The sequence below is a fragment of the Emydura macquarii genome, unplaced genomic scaffold (assembly GCF_026122565.2).
Source record: "Emydura macquarii macquarii isolate MOO-44397 ecotype Brisbane River unplaced genomic scaffold, CSIRO-AGI_Emac_v2 contig_1043, whole genome shotgun sequence".
NCBI lineage: Eukaryota > Metazoa > Chordata > Testudines > Chelidae > Emydura > Emydura macquarii.
In genome coordinates, this window is record NW_027131180.1 from 12,645,972 (window position 1) to 12,668,773 (window position 22,802).

Below are 22,802 nucleotides of genomic sequence, written 5' to 3' on the forward strand. Positions count from 1 at the left end.
CCTCAACATCTGAAAGGAAAAGCAACTACATAATTATAACTGATCAGTAAAGCATCCTTATTCATTTATTCCCATGCTAACTGCCTGTGCATAATAGAATCTAAAATCTCTGTAGCAAGATGTCTCAAGGGCAATATCACTGAACCATGTTCAGTTACAATAAATCACTTCCAGTAGGGATCAGAGCCCACTTTAAAGCAATACACAGAGACCTCCTGGGCAGAAAGGGTGTTGGCCATCACACCAGAAATCTGTAAAGGTTGTAAATGGTATTCCATCAGCTCTTTCATAAAGCACTGCATGCTTACATCTTTGGTCTGCGGAAGCATCCCTTCTCAGGAACGTCCTTAATGGTGATCCCAAAATAAGTATAATACTTCTAATTTTTAGGGAAGAGGGGAAAACATTTTCCTGTTCTACTTACCCCTCCCTCCCTACTGATTTTTTTTAAATTATTATTGCTCACTGCATCTCAGTGTTCTCAGATTGGGGAAAAGGTCAGGATGCAGAAAGGAAAATGTTATCTAATTTCATTTCTGGAGCTGATTTGTTATCCCAGTCCACCCTACCTGAGATAAATGAGTATATAAAATAAACAGAGCTAAATAAACCAGTTAATTTGCATTTAATCTACTAATAATAATGTAGTGTTTCTGTACAGCATTGGAAGTACTAATCTGGCACAGCAGTCATGGCCAGTCCTTCCTCCCACAGCGCACACAGTCCTGTGGACAAGTTTGAACTGTCTCTGGTATTTGCAGGAATTGAGGTACAGCTCAGCTTCCTCAGGCTGAAGGAGGGGTCTGTTCTAGAAAGAAAATTGCATAACAAATTTTCCAATGCTATAGCAAAGCAAACTGTTTCTCCATTATCATGGTTATTGTTAAACTAAGCTGACTAACCTAAACAAAATGAACCTATAAAATAACAAGCTGTCTGGATTCTTTCCTCTCATGAGGAGAGCAAGATGGTAAATAAGAGATCCAACCACAATTAGAAACAGAACAAAATAGCTGCAAATGGACTGAATGAAAAGTACATACGACTTTTAGCCATGTTGAGAAAGATAATACAATTTGGCAGGGAACATGTCCCTGTCTGACTGATAGTACCTATGGAGCAGACATGATGTGTGTTGTTTTCTTTAATCAATTAAAAATATGTATGGCCATAGAAGTATAGTTACAAAATAACAAAAATTGAATTACACAGTTCACTTTCTTACATTTTTCTAAAGATGTTCTCAACTACATTTTTTAAATAAAGATGCAGATTAAAAATCTGTAAAATGTAACATTGCTATCATAAAATGTATTTGTATTGCCTTTTAAGAAAATGTATTTGGTGGTTTGATCCATTTTTTGACTTAAAACTACTTCACGACGTTGCACAGTTGAGTCTGTTCAGGACTGTGCACTGGAACACCGAGTGTTGCAGATTGGGCAGGAAGTTGTGATGTTCATACGAGACATAGCATGGCGTGAAATGTAACAAATATATTAATTTTTTTAATGGAGTCATAAAGGCTTACATAATGGCTTTCTAGTAACAGTAGTACACAGTAATACCATGGTACAAAATATATAGGAATGACAAAGTAGGTTGTGCTGGTGGGACAGTGACACTATATGTGAAAGAAGGCATAGTCAAATATAGTAAAAATCTTAAATGAATCAAACTGTACTATAGAATCTCTGTGAACAGAAATTCCATGCTTGAATAGTAAGAGTATAGCAATGGGAATGTACTACCAACCACCTGACCGTGATGGTCATTGTAAAATGCTCAGGGAGATTAGAAAGGCTATAAAAATAGAAAACTCAATAATAATGGGGGATTTCAACTATCCCCATATTGACTGAGTACATGTCACCTCAGGTTGGGATACAGAGATAATGTTTCAAGACACCATTAATGACTGCTGCTTGGAGCAGATTAGTCTTAGAACCCACAACGGAAAAGGCAGTTCTTGATTTAGTCCTAAATAGAGCACAGGATTTGGTCCAAGAGTTTAATATAGCTGAGCCACTCAGTAATAACTATAATATAAATAATTTAACATCCTTATTGGGGGGAATACCAAAGCCCACCACAGTAACTAACTTCAGAAAGGAGAACTACACATAAATGAGGAAGCTAGTGAAATGGAAATTTAAAGGATAAGTTACAAGAGTTAAATGCATGCAAGCTTTTAAATGCATGTAAACTTTTTTAAAATGCCGTAATAGAGAGGCACAAATTGAATATATAACCCAAATTTAAAAAAATAAAACAAAAAAAAATGCCACGATGGCTAAACCACACAATAAAAGAGGCAGTTGGAGGCAAAAAAGGCATCCTTTAAAAATCAGAAGTCAAATCATCCTGAGAAAAATAGAAAGGAGAATAAACTCTGGCAAGTCAAGCGTATAATTGCAGGCCAAAAGAGAATTTGACGAGCAACTAGCAAAAGACTCCAAGAACTAACAGTTAAAAAAAAATTAAGTACATCAGAGGCAGGAAGCTAGACAGACAATCAGTGGGTCCACTGAATGAACAACATACTAATGTGAGGGAGATTCCAAAACCTGAGCCATTCTTTTTAGGTGATAAATATGAGGAACTGTCCCAGATTTAGGTGTCAATAGAGAAGGTTTTGGAACAAATTGATAAACTAATAAGTCACCAAGACCAGATGGTATTCACCCAAGAGTTCTGAAGGAATATATGAAATTCACACCAAGTATGAAATTGCAGAACGACTAACGGTGGTATGTAACCTATCACTTAAATCAGGGGTGTCAAACATACAGCCCGCGGGCCGGATGTGGCCCATGAGCCGTTTTTGTGTCGCCCGCAGCCCCTGGAGCCACCGCCAAAGAGGGGAGGACGCGGCGACTTTTGACGGCAGCAGCTCTGATTCCACTACGTGCCGCTGAGAAGAGTCGCCGCCACCTCCCCTTTTCTGCGGCAGCTCACGGTGTCATAGCTGCCGCCGAAAATGGGAGGAGGCGAGTTGTTTTTTCGGCAGCGAGGATAGCACTGGGAATTGCCGCCGAAAAAGGGAAGATGCCCCGAAATATTCAATGGTGGGCATTGCTCCTAGGTATGGCCCAGCTCAGGTACAATTTATTAAAATGTGGCCCGCCATCATCAGCGAGTTTGACACCTCTGACTTAAATCATCTTCTGTACCAGATGACTGAAGGATAGCTATGTGATGCCAATATCTAAAAAAGATTCTACAGGTGTTCCTGGCAATTACAGGCCGGTAAGCCTAACTTCAGTACCAGGTAAACTGGTTGAAACTATAATAAAGAACAAAATTATCAGACTCCTAGATGAACATGATTTGTTGGGGAAGAGTCAGCATGGGTTTTGTAAGAAGAAATAATTCCTCCCCAAACTATTAAAATTCTTTGAGGTGGTCAACAGATGTGGACAAGAGTGATCCAGTGGATATAGTGTACTTGGATTGTCGAAAAGGCTTTGACTGGGTACCTCACCAAAGGCTCTTAAGCAAACTAAGCATTCATGAGTTAAGCGGGAGGTTACTCTCGTGGATCAGTAACTAGTTGAAAGACTGGAAACCAACGGTCGGGATAAATGGTCATTTTTCACAATAGAGAGAGGTAAATAGCAGTTTCCCCAGGGATCTATACTGGGACCAGTGCTGTTCAACATATTCATAAATTATTTGGAAAAAGGGATAAACAGTGAGGTGGCGAAGTTTACAGATGATACTAAATTACTCAAGATAGTAAAGTCCAAAGCTGATTGCGAAGCGTTAAAGGGATCTCACTAAACTGGGTGCCTGGCTGATAAAATGGCAGATGAAATTCAATGTTGATAAATGCAAAGCAATGCATGTTGGAAAACATAATCCCACTTTTTTCTTACAAAATGATGGGCTATAAATTAGCTGTTAGTTCTCAAGAAAAACCATGGAATCGTTGTGGATAGTTCTCTGAAAACATCCAGTTAATGTGCAGTGGCAATTGAAAAAGCTAATAATGTCATGAGCCATTAGAAAAGGGATAGATAATAATTCAGTAAATATCATAATGCCATGTATAAATCCCTGGTATGCCTTGCCTTGAATTCTGTGCAGTTCCGGTCACCCCATCTCAAGAAAGATATGTTAAAAATGGAAAAGGTACAGGAAAGGGCAACAAAAAAGATTAAGGAGATGGCACAATTTCCATATGAGGAGAGATTAAAAAGACTGGGACTGTTGAATTTGGAAAAGATGACAAAAGGGGGATGTGACAGAGGTTTATAAAATCACGAATGGTGTGGAGAAAGTGAATAATGTAATACAAGAACTAGGGTCACCCAATGAAATGATTAGGCAGCATGTTCAAAACAGACAAAATACTTCTTCACAGTGTCAACTTGTGGAACTCATTGCCAAGGGATGTTGTGAAGGCCAAAAGTATAAATGAGTTTAAAAAAAAAAAATTAGATAAATTCATGGAGGATGCATCCATTGATGGCTATTAGCCAAGATATTTAGGGATACAACCCCATGCTCTGGATGTCCCTGAGCCTCTGACTTCTAGAGGCTGGGACTGGATGACAGGAATGGATCACTTGATGATTGTCCTATTCTGTTCATTCCCTGTGAAGCATCTGGCGTTGACCACTGTCAGAAGACAGGATACTGGGTAGATGGACCATTGGTCTGACCCGGTATGGCTGTTCTTAGTGACTGACTTCTAGTTATGTGAACACTAATGAGTACCATTGTGGAAATGATTTTAAAATTCTGATATTGTATGCAGTTTTCAGCTAAAGCCTAATACAAATCCAGTCCAACCTCTCCCTCTCTCCTGCCCAAGAAGGAATGTGTAAATGAGAGAGTAAGAACCAGCAATGGAAATATTTGACTTTTTTCAAATTTTTTACCAAAAAATCCATCTATATAAGAACGGTAACAGTTAAGCATATATTGTCAGTATTATCCATGAGGTGTAACTTTTTTGTCCCCTCTGAAGGTGTAGCAGAAAAGACACAACTTCTGAAACTAAGTGTACCTGCAACATTCATGCTTGTGGCTCTGGATGAAGGCCCAGGTCCTCCAATCAAATATCAGTATGCTGAACTGGGAAAATTGTACACTGTAGTGTCACAGCTAATCCGTTGTTGCAATGTGTCATCACGTATGCAGTCTTCTATCAACGGTATAGTGAATTTTATGTGTTTTCTTTAAATTGATTGAAAACATTGGTTATAAGTTGATAATAATTGATATATGTGCTGTTCCATTGTTTATAAAGTGTACTAACTGGAGAAATCCACCCTTAGAGATTTTTAAGGCCTGGCTTGACAAAGCCCTGGCTGGGATGATTTAGTTGGGGTTGGTCCTGCTTGAAGCGGGGGGTTGGACTAGATGACCTCCTGAGGTCCCTTCCAACCCTAATCTTCTATGATTCTATGAAGTAGTCCTTAGGGTTTATTATATATTATATTTAGCAGGGGTGTTTTTATTTTTCAATAAAAATTTTCCTGATTCTGCAGTGGGCAAATCCTATCTTGATTAGGAAACTCACTAAAACTACAAATCATTCTCCATTAAGCATATTTAGACCTTTTGAAAGAACACAATTAGGAAGGTATAGAGGATCTATTCAAATCAAACCTATTGCAATTTGTTGTTTTAGTTTATAGAGACTGTGGGCCAAATTCTTCTCATTAAAATTAGTGGAGTAGAACTGATATATCTGATGAGAATTTAACTAAAAATTAACTTTGCTGCAATAGGCTTCAGAAGCCTGGTATGATTTGGCTTAATTGGTTTTGGTTTCAGTGTATTCATTTTTGAAGTAATTTTTATATTTAATAAATCTTTGCAGTGTTAAAGTAGTTTTAAAAGTTATACATTGTTCACTGTTCATAATGTTGTACTTAGAAACCATGGTTTTGTATGCTGTTCATTGTCAATAGTAGTACATAGTTGACAGCCATAGGTCAGTCATTTTGATAGGTTTTCTTTTTATATTTATATGCTGAAATAAAAACCTAACTCAGGCTCTAGGCAACTTTGAAGGATAACTAAAAGTATAATCCAACTAAAACCAAAACACCAGGAGCAAAGCAACGACTTTTCTTTATACAAAAGAAATAAGTCCACAGAACTAAATTCCCCAACTTCAGTTTCTGCACAGCCCTCTAATCTTTTTCATCAGTGTTTTTCACCTTACTCTGTAGCATGGGGCACGGCTCACTTGCTGGTGGATTCTCTGTACCTTAGTCTTTAAACCATGAATTTTGAGGACTTTAATAACTCAGTCATAGGTTACGGGTCTATTACAGGGGTGGATGGGTGAGGTTCTGTGACCTGCGTTGTGCCAGGAGGTCAGACTAAATGATCATATTTGTCCCTTCTGACCTTAGAGTCTGTGAGACTCCCCTGCTCCTCTACCCCAAATCCATATGTGTCCGAATCACCACACACACATTTGCCTGGCCAAGTAAATGAACTTTGTAGCATATCCTAAAGTTAAACAGATTTGGGCTGTTTTAGAGAAGTGGGACAATGGGCATATTCCAAAATTGAAGGGCCCTCACTGTGGACAAGTCCCTTCCAACAGGTCCTTCTTATATACTAAAGGAGCTCCAGTGTTTTCACTGACCTCAACTGTGGTCATGACCCATGAGAGAAAAGGTAGTCCACTCAGATCACAAGTTCCTTGCCTCAGTGTCAGAGAATCTAGTTCTTCATACCAGAGAACTGTGTCTTTCATTTGTTATTCCCAGAAGTTTAAATATATATTCATTTATATTAAAAGGTATGTAAGTACTGTTTCATCAATATTAACTGTTTATTCCAGGTAATCCTCCACTTTCAAACCCTTATGGTGATCCTAATTTATCGCAACCTATAATGGCACTTCAGCAGAACGTGGCAGACATTTTGTTTGTGCGAACTAGCTATGTGAAGAAAATAATTGAAGACTGCAGCAACTCAGAAGAGACCATCAAATTGCTTCGTTTCTGCTGTTGGGAAAATCCTCAGTTCTCTTCTACTGTCCTAAGTGAACTTCTCTGGCAGGTAAAATAAAATAAAAATTAGGGAAGCAGACAGGATACGTTTGTGCATATGTAAGTGTAAAAATATGCCATACAGGGAGATGTGATATCCATGTGAGAAATTGCACAGATATGTGATAAATAAACTTCTCTTTAGATCCCTTCTGCCAGGATTCTCACTCTTGGGACTTCATATTGCAATACTGGTAGAGTTCCCTCACATCCTATGACTTAGTTGCCCTAAGGGCAATGATTGCAGGGTATAGCACAACCAGACCAAACTGGCCTGTGTGTCACCACCCACAAATTATAAGCACATCTCCTTCAGCATTCCAGCTAGTTCCCTCCTAGCCACAGTCAGCAAAGAAGCTCCTGGTGCTGCAGTTTCATTGATTCATCTCTTCAAGTATACTTTTTTGTTTTCAGCCAGTATGTTACAAAACTTCAGGTCACCAGTTAGGCACTTACATTTAGCATTCTTACTGGCCATTTGCTCAGTGCTGTGCTTTTTAGCTGGCATGCCCATCCTAGTGAGAACATTCTGTACGTGCTTAATGCCAAAAAGTCTTGGGGGGGAGATTATTTGAAGTGGACTAAAACCCTTAGAAAGTCCACCCTACTTAGTTTCCTTTGGCAGCAATTCACTGGGCAGTAGCATTACTAAAATAACTGTCTCTAAATAGGTATCATGCATCTTTTTTTTGTTATTAATACATAAACTCCATTGTGAAGCAGTCAGGGTTCCTACACACTCAGTATGCCTGATCCAAACACACAAGCAAAGAAACGGAAGTTAAGCCCCCTTATGATACATAGACTCTACTCACAAGTACCCACCTTACCTTTACCACAACTATCATGCACCACAGACCATGGACCACAGCATTAACTGTGCCCTGTTTCACCTTTCTGCATTCACCCTTTTATCAGATTTTTTCCACAACACTATTGATTACGGTTGTTCGGTATAGTAGTTTAATAAAGGATGACTAAAGGGTACGTGTACCCCTTTCAACCAGTCATACTTGCATGTGCCAGGCCCCTCCCATCAACCAACTGGGCTTGTGTGATCTGGGTCCTTTCCATTAACCAGGCTTGCATGCACAGTACATAAATTTCCAGTTTTAGTGTGAATAATGGCTAAAAATGACCTTAAATCTAACACTTAACAAACCTTTCCTCTTTGCACTGACTCTTCTCAAACCCGCTTCTCTGACAAGTTCTTTGTAGGTAGATCTTAAAAAGCCTGGTCTGTTTTCAACAATGAAAATTTAGAACTGCCAAGGAAAATTTTTAGCCAGAACACAACTTCAGACTTCCTTTTAAAAATGCATGAAGAGAAACTAAACAAAATCTGCACACACAATTCAAGGGTGTACAAACTAACCCATTGTGACATTTCACACCATTTGGGTCACCTGCTTTTAAAGAAAAACGGGAAATTATTCCCTATTTTAAGCCTGTTTTAGAACACAACCCTAAGGATGAAGTTGCTACCAGGTACCTCCATAATGACTTGACTGGCATGAAGATGAAAAGCTATGTCAAGGCTCCCTTGGTTAGAGCCAACGCTATGACCACTGCCTATCTGACAAGTCTTTCTTGCAAAAGTATGCAAAGCAGCTGCATAGTCCTCTTTACACACGTTCACAAAGCGTATTTATTTGGATTCAGTCTTTAGGAGGGGATCTGGTTTTGGATTTCATTCTCTAATCTAGAAACTTTTCTCGGTAAGGAAGATCACATTTTCCCACCCTAATAGAAATTTTGTTTTACCTTTGGTTGTCCCTTATTTTAAGTTGAACTAGTTTTATTCCACGTGACATTTATGTTCCTTTTACAGGATGGAGTGTCCAGTTGGGTATCTTTTAAAAAAAAAAAAAAAAATGACATTAAACTTACTGCTTATTGCAGCACTTTGCAGTTTACTTTTTCTTTTGGGATAGCCTTTATGCTGTTACTCTCCAGAAACAAGAATTGTAATAGAAAGTATTTACTTGTTCTGTTTCTCTAAAGATATATTTTTCACACAGGATTCACTCACTCACCTTCCTCCCCTCTGAGTTTGGGTTTTACATGTTTTGAGGTGTTCTTTTGTCTTAGTTTCATTTTTGAGTCAATTTGTTTTCTTTTTAAATCTCTTTGGTTGGTTTGTCACCTCAGGAGATTCACCTGCTACACAACTGAGGGTAACTGGCTGAAATGTCAAAATTTTTATCTTGCAATAGGGGGGAGGTTGTGTGCAACAGCCAATAAGGAGCTTGGTTCATATTTTATGCAGCCCTTGCTACCACCATCCCCTGGATCAAAATTCCCAAGAGCTTGAGGGAGTTTTACCAAACTCATCCTCGAGAAGCAAAGGCCTAAGAGTGAAAATACTGTCTGAGAGCTCCAGAGAAGCAGAATTGAGTACTCAGAACATAAAAATTTTGTAACCATCTCAAACTCATGCAATTAGCTTTTTTACAACATCACGTTTTAAGAAACACTTTTTTCTCAGACATAATTTTCACTTCATTTTCACTTTTTAAGGTTGCATATTCATACACCTATGAACTTCGACCTTACTTGGATCTACTTTTGCAAATCCTGTTAATTGAGGACTCTTGGCAAACCCACAGGTTAGTATTATTTTTTCCATTGTACAGTAGTATGCTATCTTTTTGTAATTTGGGACTCCCGTTGGATAGCTTCTTTTCCCAATTAAATGGCTTGCTGATAAAGAGAAATGGACTTAAAAAGTCTGAAAAGACTTATTCTACTGATCAAAAGACAAGGACAACTTATATTCATATTCATTTTTATCTCTGCTTTTCAATTAGGCAACTTCTGTATTTAAAACTTAAGCTAAGAATTTCACAACTGGCAAAATGCTACTCAGCCACTTTGCACCAATTGAATGCATCTCTATAAAAGTGGAACCTTTACTAATATTCCTGTTAAGCGGCAGTTATTGATACTCAGTATCATTAGGCTAGAGTGCTTCCTTGGAAATATTGCATTAAAGTGGTGGTTCCATTAAAGAGGAGTATACTGTGTTAACAGTGGTGTTATTTGTCATGACACATTGATATGTGGATAGGACTATTACCTTTGACACATATGCAGTTGCGAGAATTGCAGTTTTCAAAGACAGTTAAACATTCTACATTAGGTCACATTTTAATAGAATGTTGTCTCCAAGAGTATCAAGTATTCAAACCAATTTGAAACATTGTTCTCATCAGTTGGGAGAATAAGGACTTTTAAAAATTAAAATTGACCAATAAAAATAGTCAATTGTCTCTTAAATTTTTTCTCTTTGAAACTTTATAAATGTTGAATTACTGGGGCGGGGGGGGGGGGGGGGGGTTGTGGTAGCCTCACAATCTTAAAGCACTGTACAAACATAAAAGAAGGGACTGTCCATGCCTCAGAGCTTGCAGCCTGAAATAAAACATACATACACTGTATCACGAAAGGGGGTAAAACTTGGAATAAACGTGGTAGTTGGCCATGTTTTGAAATACAGCCACTGTTTGATAGTTTGTGTGGAAATATGAGAGTAGTTAGATGTTAGTTAATAATTTAAACAGTATTTCAATGAAAATGGACTGTAATGATGAGAATATGTAAGGGGACCCTTAAGTCATTCACTTTAGAATTGGACTGGACTTTATGGTTTCACCTGCTACCTGGACATTCCCCTGAAGACCTTCTCTGAGAAGACGGGGGTGTGGCTTGCTGTGATTCAAAGCTTAGGGACTGATTTATTTTTAAATTTGCTTTAAGTTTTCATTTACATCATGGGAGGAAGTTGCTCCCAACAAATCTTCCAGGATATGCCTACAGTACAAAGGGGAGCATGGCTCCCAGCCCATGAAGACAGAATTGTGCTAGCTCAGCTCGAGCTAGCACACTAAAAATAGCAGTTTGGACATTATGGCACCAATGCAGGCTTGGGCTAGCCGCCTGAGCTTTAGACCCGGAGTGTGGCATGGGCTTGAGAGCCTCAGATGTCACCCAAGCCACATCATCCATGTTGCTATTTTTAGCATACTAGCTGGAGCCAAGCTATCACAAATCTATCTATGCAGACTGGGAGGCTCATTCCCAGATGCAGTGTAAACATTCCCTAGATTCTGAACCCCTATATGGTGTGTCAGTATTTGCATATCCAACTCAGCTTAGATGTATAAAGTTCACATAGTCTTTAGCTTAAGGAACACTCTTGGAGATGGAACAATCTAGTAACAATACAGTATACCATCTTGGCTGTACTGGGATCACCTTCACACGTCTCTCAAATCAGATCTCTTTCTCCCTTATTACAGAGGGGAAGGAGATCTCGCTCCCACTGTAATTGCTACCTAGACCTCCCATGCTGGAGCCAGGTCCAGGTGATGTTCATCATAGACAAATCTAGGTAGCACTGGAGGAACAATTTAATAAGACTCAACATTAAATCTCTGCAAAAGTGCAGTGCAGGTTTGGGATTCTGAACAGTGTTACTGCTTTTCATATGTAGAGTCTCCAGATGCTGGATTTTCAGCATTTGAAAATGAGTTGAACTAGGATTTTTCAAGTATGTATACTGTGGATCTTACTGTACGTGTGCATGCACCTCATGCATGTGATATCAGTGTTTTGAGTAGCAGAGTCCATTGGGTCTCTGCCCACCTCATGCTCCCTTATGAGGGCATATAGAGTGAAGTGACCACAGCCATCTCTCAGTTCTTCTTATCGCCTATGTCCACCCTGCTACTTATTAGTGTTTACTGCCGTTCGGTTTCAGTGATGTATCTGAAGAATGTTTTTCAACTAACAAGTGGACTGCTTTCAATTGAACCACTTCAAAAAAAAAAACAAAACAAAAAAACAAGACGATGACAACCTTCCTGTACAAAGGGTCTAGGCCTTTTGCACCAACTGCCACATCTCAAGGCAAACTAAAAATTCCCTCAGCTTTGAGTCCTGCCTATTCTGTGATGGCCTTATTCCACTCACTAGTGGGTACAGCTACGGACTGTTTTGCCTTGAGAAAAGCCACATACCATACCAGTGCTCAACAACTAGCATGGCTCAGGAAAGACCTGGCATTTTATCAGCCACAATGTTCTCAGTCTTCTAGGCACTGTCATGAGCACTGGTGGTAGAACCCAGAGGTATATACTGGCAAGAGTCTACATCTCCACCTGAGATGTCCTCTGTGTAGAGATTGGCACTGACACCCCTGCTACCAAGATCACCCCAGGCTACAGGACTGCCACTTGAAGAGATGTGCTCTTTATCACCTTCACTGAGCCATTTTTTCTTGCCAGCATTCAGCAGAGATCCATCTCCCCTATGATCATGAGGGGACTCTGCAGAAGGTAATGGAGGCTCCCTTCTTGGAACCCATCACAAGCTCAATGTGTGGCAATGGGCAGGCCAACCTTAAATGGGCTAATAACAATACAGTATACTACCTTGGCTGTACTGGGATCACCTTCACCCATCTCTCAAAGCAGATCTTTCTATTACAGAGGGGAAGGAGATTTCGCTTCCACTGTAATTGCTATCTAGACCTCCCATGCTGGAGCCAGGCCAAGGGGATGTTCATCATGGACAAATCTATGTAGTACTGGAGGAACACCAACAACCTCCTTCACCCCCTAAGGAATCATTATTATCCCTGGATGTGGCAGCACCAGTATTAAATGATTTCAAAGCATACAAGGAGCTACTGGCTCAAATTGCAGAGACCCTGGACATTGAAATCTTGGTAATCCAGAAGAAGTCTCATAAACTTTTTGACATCCTGAATTTTTCAATCCCAGCCAGGATATTTCTCCCCATTAACAAGGGAATACTTGAGCTTTCAAAGGGACTCTGGCAGGCTCCAGTAACTCTTCCTCCTACAGCCAAAAAGATTGAAAAGATAGACTAAGTACCAGATAAGGGCTTTGAATAATTTTGTGTCCATCCTAACCCAGGATCTTAGTGATTTCAGTGGTACAAAAAAAGTCCATATTTACAAAATGTACCCCGAAAGAGAGACCCTAAAAAGCTGGTTCTTTTTGGGTGTAAACCCTATTCCTCTGCCTCCTTACAGCTTCCCTTGGTGAGCTGTCAAGCTCAGTTTGTGAAATACAGTTCCCTTACTTGCGACAGAGCGGTCCCTTTCCTAACCAGAGTCCCACAGGGCAGCATGGAGGACCTCAAGGACTTTATAAAGGAGGGCCAAATGGTTGGTAGGTTACAAACAGTCATGGATGCCTTGGAAATGGCTGCTAGGCTAGTGACCCTGGCCATATCATGCAAAGGGCCTCCTGATTGCAAGCATTACGTATTCCTAAGAGGGTGCAATGCACAATAGAGGAGCTGCCATTTGAGGGAATGGAGCTCTTTGGTAGTCAGATGTGGGGCTCCACTCATTCAAGTACTCTAGGGCCACAGTACGGTCTTTAGGGATATATACAAGCCTGATCACAACTGAAACAGAGAACCACCCTCCTACTCCCAAAGTAGGCAACCTGAAAACACTCTCAGAAAAATGCCTTGGTACTCCTGGAGATACCCACTCTCCTTCTCTGTAACACGCTATACCTGCTGTTAGGTTTGACTCAAGTGTTGAGAGCAACACTGATGCCTGTCAAGAGCCAATCATTACCTCTGGAAGCCAACTTTACCTCCTTCCAATAGGTCTAGCCTGCAATTAAAGTAGACAGATGGGTGCTAGACATCATTGCCCATGACTAATCCATCCAGTTCCAGTCCTTACCCCCCACCTATCCTACTTCCCCATCCGTCTTCAGGGACCCTTCTCACAAGCCTTCTGCAAACAGAATTAGTCTTGTAACCTCATCTAAGAGCCACAGAATAGGTCTCACAAGAATACAGGGGAAAAGGCGTCTAGTCCTGATATTTCCTCATTCCAGAAAAGACAGGTGTCTTCATTCTAGCATAGATCTAAGAATTCTGAACAAATATATATACCATCTCAGATTCATAATAATTGCCTCCATCATTCCATCCTTTCAGACTCAAGACTGATTTTTGGCTTTCAGCCTACAGGATGTATACTTCCACATAGCCATCCACCTAGCCCACAGTGGAGTCCAGTCATTATCAATACAAAGTATTGGTATTTGTATTCTCCACAGCACACACCGTGTTCGCAAAGCGTCTGCTGTTGTGGCATCCCATCTGAGGAGAAAGGAGCATCTATGTCTACCCTTCCCGAGAATGATTGGCTGATCAAAGGTGGATTCTGGCAAAAGAGCAGCAGGCCTGAAAATTACCTTCTCTCTTTTCACCCAGCTAGACCTCCTGGTGAACTAAAATTGTCCCTTACTCCATCACATGAGAGCAATCCCCCCCCCCCCCCGGACAAATTATTCTCTTTGCAATCACTACCGAATGGAATAAAATCTAATCCAACCATGGCAGTGCAGACCTGACTCAGATTATTAAGCCAAATGTCAACATGGCATTTATCTGACACCACTTGCCAGACTTCACCTGCGACCCTTACAACTCTGAGGTCAGTCTATTCCCCAGAGATACACCAAATGAAGAAACTGGTCATTGTTGCACCTCAAGTCATCTCAGAGGTGAATTGGTGGCTAGGTAACAAAAACATGTGGAATACCCTTTTCTGCCTCCCCTACAACCATGACACTAATCACAAATGTGTCAGAGACAGGCTGGGCGGGAGGGGGTGTCACCTGGATAATCTGAGATAGAAGGCACCTTGCCGTAGGGTGACATGAAATTCTGCATAAAAGGCAAGAGATCTGCAGTAGTCTACATAAACATGCCAGTGTGTGCTTATTACCCCCATCCCAGGGAGTGATTGTGTTATGATTTGTGTCAGCAATACACGATAACCCCAGTGGCTCTTCACCTCTCAGGAGTCAGTAACAGCCTAGTGGACTTCTTAAGCAGACCGTCCCTCATCATTTACGAGTAGTTGCTGCAGAGCTCCATCATAGAGCAGATATTTCAAAGTGGGGGTCCCGCAAAAGACATATTACACACCACGAGGGAAACCACCAAATATCCAACTTTTGCTTTGGGAGAGACTGTTGAACTGTAGCCTCACTTATGCCAGTTCCCCAGAGTAATATGTAAGATCAGATGGGTCAAAGCCACACTTATCCTCACGGCATCTTATTGGCTAAGGTAGTTTTGGGTGAGAGACCCGCTACAGATGTTCACTCGGCCTCCTATTTCTCTGTCAGACATATCACAGAATAATAATCATACTCTGCATCTAGCAGCCTGGATGTTGGCTGGTTGAGATCCATTGATGGAGACTGCTCCTTTCAGATGCAGGAAATTCTTTTAGAGAGCTGTGAGCAACATACAAGAAGGCCCAGTTCTGCAAAATGAAAGGAGGTTCTCCATCTGGGCAGCCCAGAACAAATCAGTCCCAGTAGAAACTTAGATACCAAAGATCTTACTACATACTGCATTTAAAACATTCTGGCCTTTCATTTAGCTCTATCATGGGCCACTTTGCAGCAATTTTAGCTGGTCATTCACCTGTACAGTTGTCTTTGATTGTGGATCTTCAATACAGTTGGTTGTGAGACAAAGACCTATTACATACTTAGCCCCTGCTAGAGAACCAACTCTTGTGTGAGACGGAAACATCCTATTCCTAAATCTTATGGTGCTTCCCTTTTGAGCTCCTCTCAGGATGCTCCCTATACTATTTTACTCTGAAGATGGTCTTTCTGGGTCCCATCACCTTGGGTATGAGAATCAGTGAGCGCCGAGCCTTTGTGGCTGAATCTCTGCATGACATTTCACAGCGAAATGGTCATACTGAGACCTCATCTGTTCATCCTTAAGGTGGTCTCAGAATTCCACTCAAATCATCAGTTAACTTGTTTTCCAAACCCCATTCTGCACCAGGAGAAAAACTGCATACTCAGGATATTTCTAGGGCAGTCATCCATTATGTGGGTATAACTAAACCTTTTACACTCTTGTCTTTTGGTGGCCATATCAGGCTGTTTTGTCCCAGAGGATATCTAAATGGATCACTCCTTGCATCTTAATCTGGTATCAGATGAACAGTGAACTTCTCCCTCCAAATGTTAAGACACTCCAACAGGGCACAAGCACATCTTCGCCATGCTTCAGAAATTCACCTATATCTCAATTTTGTAGGGCAGTAAGTAACCTGTAGTTAACCCACTGATCTTAGTCGAACATTGACTTAGTAGCCAGGTCAGATGCCAAGTTGGGGACAACAGTGCTACAATTGCTGTTCAACTAAATCAACTGAAAGTGCCCCACCCCACTTCCAGAAGAGACACTGCTTGCTAGTCCCTTACAGTGGGATCCACACTGACACAAACTCAAAAAATGGTTACTTTTACCCTATGGTAACTGTGGTTCTTTGAGATGATGTCAGTGTGGATCTCACAACCCCTCCACCATATTCACTTTTTCTGAGTCCTCAGCATATGGGAGTCTGAATTGGTGAGGGAACTGAGGGACAGTTGCGGATGCTCTGCCCTTTATGCCCTCGTACAGGAACACGAAGAGGCATGGTGCGCATGCACGGCCCCACCAGACACTGGTGTGCAGAAGACTCCAGCCTCACATGCATGAGGCACCATGTGTACCTGTAGCAGGATCCACATTGATGAAAATATCTCAAACAATATTTACTGTAAAGTATGCAACCATTCTTAAGTTTTAACTATATTCTAACATTACAGTGGGTGATAGATATTTATGGAAAGGATTTGTTTTAATTCTCTTGATCAAGAACTAATGATTGATGGGTTACACTTATTGCTGTAGCCACAATTATATTTTGATTATGCTTTCTTGATATCTGAGATTACTCTTATTTCATATACCCAGGAGATCACATATATAACTGAACTGTTACTTAACCCTTTTAGATTCACAATTAATATATAACTTCAGAGTAATTACAATGTAATGCTTTTTGATGAACATGTCTACTAAAAAATCCTGTAATCAGAATATTAACTTTTATAATTACAGTGTAATTGAGGTGTAATTCCAGTCACTGTTTATAATATGTAACAATGAACAACTTTGAGGACACAAATTATGAATGTGTTTTTGTTTTTGTTTTTTGCAGGATTCACAATGCACTTAAAGGAATCCCAGACGACAGGGATGGGCTATTTGACACCATTCAGCGCTCTAAGAACCATTATCAGAAAAGAGCTTACCAGTGTATAAAGTGCATGGTAGCTCTTTTCAGCAACTGTCCTGTAGCCTACCAAATCTTACAGGTGATACCTTCCATTTTGACTTCATTATTATTTTAAAATTCTAGACATAAAGTAAGTTAAGCAAATTACAACACAGTAAATTGCCCTCTTCCTCTAACTAAAACTCATTTGGAATTTTCTTTGTCAAAAGATCAGAAGAAGGAATTGGGAGGGAGGGATTCAGCTAAACTTCATTCATACAACTACATTAATGCTTGTGTAGCAGCTGCTCCAAACTCACCAAGTTACTTTTTTCCCCAGAAGCGTATGTACTCAGTAAAAAGAACTTCTATTTAAACAGTGGTCTAGCTTGAAGATGGTAACCTGTTTTTCCAGAAGGTGGATGTTTGAAGAATAAAAAAAGGATTCTGAACTGTTAATTTCCTATTTCTGCAGAGCAATGGAGATTTGAAGAGAAAATGGACCTGGGCAGTAGAATGGCTTGGAGATGAGCTTGAGCGGAGGCCATATACTGGAAATCCACAATACACATATAATAATTGGTCTCCCCCAGTGCAGAGCAATGAAACATCAAATGGTTACTTCTTGGAGAGATCACACAGTGCTAGAATGACCCTTGCAAAGGCTTGTGAACTCTGCCCGGAGGAGGTAAAGAATTAGACTTCACAGCAAATGGGAAGTTAAATAAAATGTACTGCATTAAGTGTTCAAAATCCTTTGTTCCTCAGTAGTGGCAACAGTGAGCTGGGCAGCAGATTGTTCCCAGTTTCTGCTGGTTTCAGAAGTAAGCAGTTTGAAGTACTGTGACTTGATTTGCTAGTATGAAACTGTCTAAAATAAACAATCATTTCCACTGACATCCAGCTGTTATAGTGCTGATGGGTTTGTGAGTAATCCTTCTCTCACTCTGCTTACTGTTTATAGTGGCATTAACAGATTCCAAAGTTGGAAAAATAACCCAAATTGAACTAGAATGGTGACATTCAATTCTAGGTAGAGACAAGGCGATATCTGATCAATTATATCAAAAGTAAGACTTTTATCTGATATTAAGCAAGCTGCGACTTAATGTTGTCTGTGGGAGGGGAGCATCTTGGTCTCCCAAGAACAGAGAGATTACAGTTTAAGGATGAAATGGGATTTGACTTGAAAAGTAATATTTTACTGTATGTTAATTTTAGGAACCAGATGACCCAGATGCTCCAGATGAACATGAGTCCTCTCCACCAGAAGATGCCCCATTGTATCCTCATTCACCTGGTTCCCAGTATCAACAGGTAAACAGTGCAGCGTTTCACTTTCCCTTCAAAGATCTAAAATCTAACTTTTTGTTTTAGCGTTCATGCTAACTTATTCTTTAATAAATATTTAACAAGCAGCATGTAATAGTTTAAATCTCACACTTCTAGAATGATCATAAGGATGAACATTCAGCACCATTTACTTAAAAGCAATTTCACCATCAGAATTTCACATAAAACACCAAATATTTCCATAACAGATATTTATCGTTCATACTTAAAGCACATACGCTGATTGTCATCCCCTGGCAAATGCATACTGAAATACTGAAGGGTTTGATTCTGCTGTGCTTTTTTCATTATTAGTACCGTACTCTGTGAATTGCACCATTGATTTCAATGATAGACTCCAACCTTACAATAGTAAATTTTTAGATTTTAGTAATTATTTAAAAATTTCTCTGTCCCATATATAATGTGTTCTGTGAACATTTGATATCCAAAGTTAAAGTGCATATAAAATTTAAATCTGTTTTAGGATTAAGTGACTATTTTGTTAGTATCTATTTAAATGGAAAGCTAGATCTGAAAGAAATCATACTTAGATTTATTGTGCTGGCAATACCTAAATTAGTTGGTCCCAGAGTTAACTGCCGTTTTTATTTCCCTACTTTTCTCCAAATAATTTTACATATTCTGAATCTGCTTATTTAATTTCCTCTCCTGCCCAAACCCATTTTCCCTTCATCTTGCTTTCCTTACTCAGCAGAGCAGTTGGTAAGTGATGTAGACTTCTCCATCCCCTTGGAGTTAAGCCACAATTTATCACAAACTCACTGATTAATCCATTATTTGTGTGATGTGTTCACTTTCTCACAACAGATGATATTTCTCACCCTGTAATACAAACAACCCTTTTTTCCTTAGTATTGCAATAATAGGTTTATACTTGGTCAAATCCTACAGTAGTACCCTGAAGCATTATAGACACACAATGTTTGTTTGACAGTTGTGTAGGTGTATTTTTAATCCAAAATTTTTTTTTGTTAATTTTGATGCAAAGCGTGTGGGGAAAATAACTGTGATTCAGATTTTATTCACTTCTATAACCTTGTTTTGCTCACTAAAATAATTAGCGTGTTTGAACAATTATAGCTAACTTCTTGTGTTTTATTTTCAAAAAAAATTTCCCATAACGTTTTATCTTTTGGTGGAACTATGTATATATTTTAAACTAAGCTGTACATGTCCCATAGGCAGCATTCCATTCATCCTCCTTTTTTTCTTATTGCTTTGTTTTGCATGTAATTGTCTGTAACGTAAAATCTGGAATTACTATTTGTTGACTATAGCTTAATCTTTGTAATTTCAATTCAGAATTTATTTTTTACCTTCAGCATAAATGTATTTAAAAGGTAAAAGCAGGAGACTTCAAAGTAATGAAGAAACATCCTGAAATATGTATTATTACTTAACCAGTTCACTATGCTTTGGGGATTTTTTTCAATGGTGTATGTTCAATATTTTAAATCAATATTATCAATCAAAAATCAATATAATTGCTTAGAAAAGAATTTCAATCTTAATGTCTCTTTAAAATGTTTTATACTCTTTTGCAGAATAACCATGTGCATGGACAGCCATATACAGGCCCAGCAGCTCATCATATGAACAACCCTCAACGAACTGGCCAACGAGCACAAGAAAATTATGAAGGCAGTGAAGAAGTTTCCCCGCCTCAGACAAAAGATTAGTTAAATGCACATAATCAATTAACTTGCTCCATCAAGACTGTGCACCCAGGCCTTACAGTCCAACCTTTCTCTGTGTCTGGCTAATATTTAAAACTAGAAAAACTATTCCTAAACAACATGGAGTGGAGAGTCTATTCACTGTCTTATCTGCAGAAAATTGCTGTCAATATATAACCCGCCTGCAGTGGAAAGTGTATAGTGTTTTGTAATAAATGGCCTGATGCTAATGTGTAAATGGCAAAGGTGTATATAGTATATTAATGTTTGACTGTTAATTCTTAAGCAAGAACCTTTTTTTTGTCTTGATGAGACTCACAGATCTACGAAAACAAAAAATAATTTCTTGATATATCCTCTGCGCTCTGCAACCATTGTTGCCTGCCTAGTGGCAGTTGGATCAACTCCTTTATGAAAAAGCCTCTCCATGTCAACCACACAAATAGTTTCATGTTAATTCTTTGCCACTGGAGTCGATTTTACTATGAGCAACGTAATGGCTGGTAACCTTTTAATTATTTGGTTGATGTGGAAAATTGGTGATGTAACATTGTTTCTAGATTCTTTTTTCATTGCCTTTTTCATTCTGGTATTAGGTTAATCACTTTGAAACTATAGTTATGCTGTAACATTTAGCATGGCTTCACACCAGGTTAGTGTAGCCAATTGGGGGGGAGAAACCAACCATGACAGCAGTTGTCCCAAAGTGACAACTGTATTGCTCAGAGCTTTTTCTTCTTACATCTAGAATACAAAATGGGGAGGGGAGGGAAATGTGACAAACAAGTGGTTTTCAGTTGCACATATGTTCCTCAGATCTAATGTTCGACAGTTCTGTCTCTGGGTGGGATAAAAACACTTAGTTTTCAGTAATAGGAATTTAAAACAAATATGCAAAAATTTTGCTATGCCAGGATGCCTGGAGCATAATAGACTGTATTTGGTGTGCTTGTTTTGTTTCTTTGGTAGAGCTTTTTAGATAAACTTCTAACACTTTCCTTCTACTGCATCCCAGTGAAGTGGAAGTCAACAAAATCACACAGTACTTGCCACCGCACCGAATTAACTTGCTGGTTTTCCGCTCATTCACAATTCTACTTGAAAGCAAGAATTGTCTTAGCTCTTTATCCATTATACAGGAAATCTTAACATTAGATGCAGGGTTTAATTATAAAAGAAACTACTGGTTAGTCAAATACAATTCTAAGGTATCTCTCTAGTCTGGAATAAACATTTGTTTAAAGACTTCAAGAAACGCATCAGTAAATACTGTATTTAAATGAAAATTGGTAACTTGAATGTGTGTAATTTTTTTGGAACCTGTCTAAAAACCAAATACCCCTGCAAAACAGATACAGCCCACCCTATACTATTTAAATATTTTGCTGTTTTATTTTATAGAAATTATTTTGCTGAATTCACAAATAGAATTTGATTTAAGAAGACTATTTTGTCCTGTGGTGTCTGTTTTTTGTTTTATTTTTTAACTGACTGCACAGAAAGTTTAATTCTGTGCAATGGCACTATGCTGAATTCTGGAACTACAGTCACATTAAGATTTTTGTGCACAGAAAAATTTGGCCCTTGACTAAGAATAAAAGATTAGGACAATTACACTGTAAAAGTTTCTTAATGTGATTTATCTTGTACTTTTTGTATGTTTTTATATATACATATATATATTTAATGAGCACAAGCTTGATGGTGTTTTTTACAATTGAGTTAATAGAAACAAAGCTGCTTATCAAACTGAAGGTCTGTAGTGTTGAAATGAACAAAAAAAATAATCACAAGTGCATTCGTATGCATTTAGTATAATATAAGGGAGGGATATAGAGATGAATTCATTTGATTTTTTTTTTTAATATTCTATGTAGCAATGATCACTTTTGTGCTTCCATGTTTTCTCTAGTGCTCAACAACTTAATTCAGTTTTTCATGTTTTTTTAATAATACCATTTTACCTGAACTTGTTAAATGTGGAAGAAGTTTTCCCACATATGTTTGGGAATACTTACTGGAAGTTATAACTCAAAATATTAGCCTGCATATTAGAGCTGAAATCGTTCATATTTATTTGAACCAGTAATTATTGTTAAATACACTATCTCAGAGATGATAGTGTATTTTTTTTCTCTTTAGGTAAAAACATGTAATGTGCTAGTTCAGCCTTGCCAAATGTGTTTAATTTTAACAGTGCAAAGATTGTAGAGATGTAAAACTTGAGATTTCTGAAGATTGATTTTTTTTTTCTCCCCCTCCCTTGAATTGGGGAATCGTGACTGGTGACAATTTTCAGGTGGCAAATTGAGGTTATCCTGTATCTGTCACTTTGAAGAAAGTTGGCCTATGTTCTTGTTTGCTTTTCAAAATAGATAGCTACAGCAAAAAGCATGAGGGGGAGAAAATGTTTTCTTCATTCTGGGCAAAAGAGTTTTAAAATTGTATTAATTTAAGTAACAAATGTACTAGCAAAAAGTTTAATATGCATGTTACTGTTGCAGCAATATGGCAGTGGTCATTTTCAGGCTATATCCAATACCTCAATATTGATATGGCACACATTTCCTCAAAGTGCCTAAAGGTTTAATTTCCCCTCCACTAATTTCT

At 38.9% G+C, this 22,802-nt stretch overlaps 1 protein-coding gene across 1 annotated transcript in view; it reads left to right on the plus strand.

The window, feature by feature from the left end:
- USP9X (ubiquitin specific peptidase 9 X-linked) overlaps positions 1–21,882 on the plus strand; it is a 255,793-nt gene extending 233,911 nt beyond the window's left edge. Inside the window, exons 39-45 of the mRNA XM_067545137.1 lie at positions 4,976–5,161; positions 6,812–7,032; positions 9,543–9,631; positions 17,104–17,260; positions 17,636–17,848; positions 18,382–18,477; positions 20,061–21,882. Of these exons, the coding sequence (XP_067401238.1) occupies positions 4,976–5,161; positions 6,812–7,032; positions 9,543–9,631; positions 17,104–17,260; positions 17,636–17,848; positions 18,382–18,477; positions 20,061–20,195 (1,097 nt within the window). The 3' untranslated portion in view covers positions 20,196–21,882. The remainder of the gene's footprint in view (positions 1–4,975; positions 5,162–6,811; positions 7,033–9,542; positions 9,632–17,103; positions 17,261–17,635; positions 17,849–18,381; positions 18,478–20,060) is intronic.
- Positions 21,883–22,802: the final 920 nt, after the last annotated feature.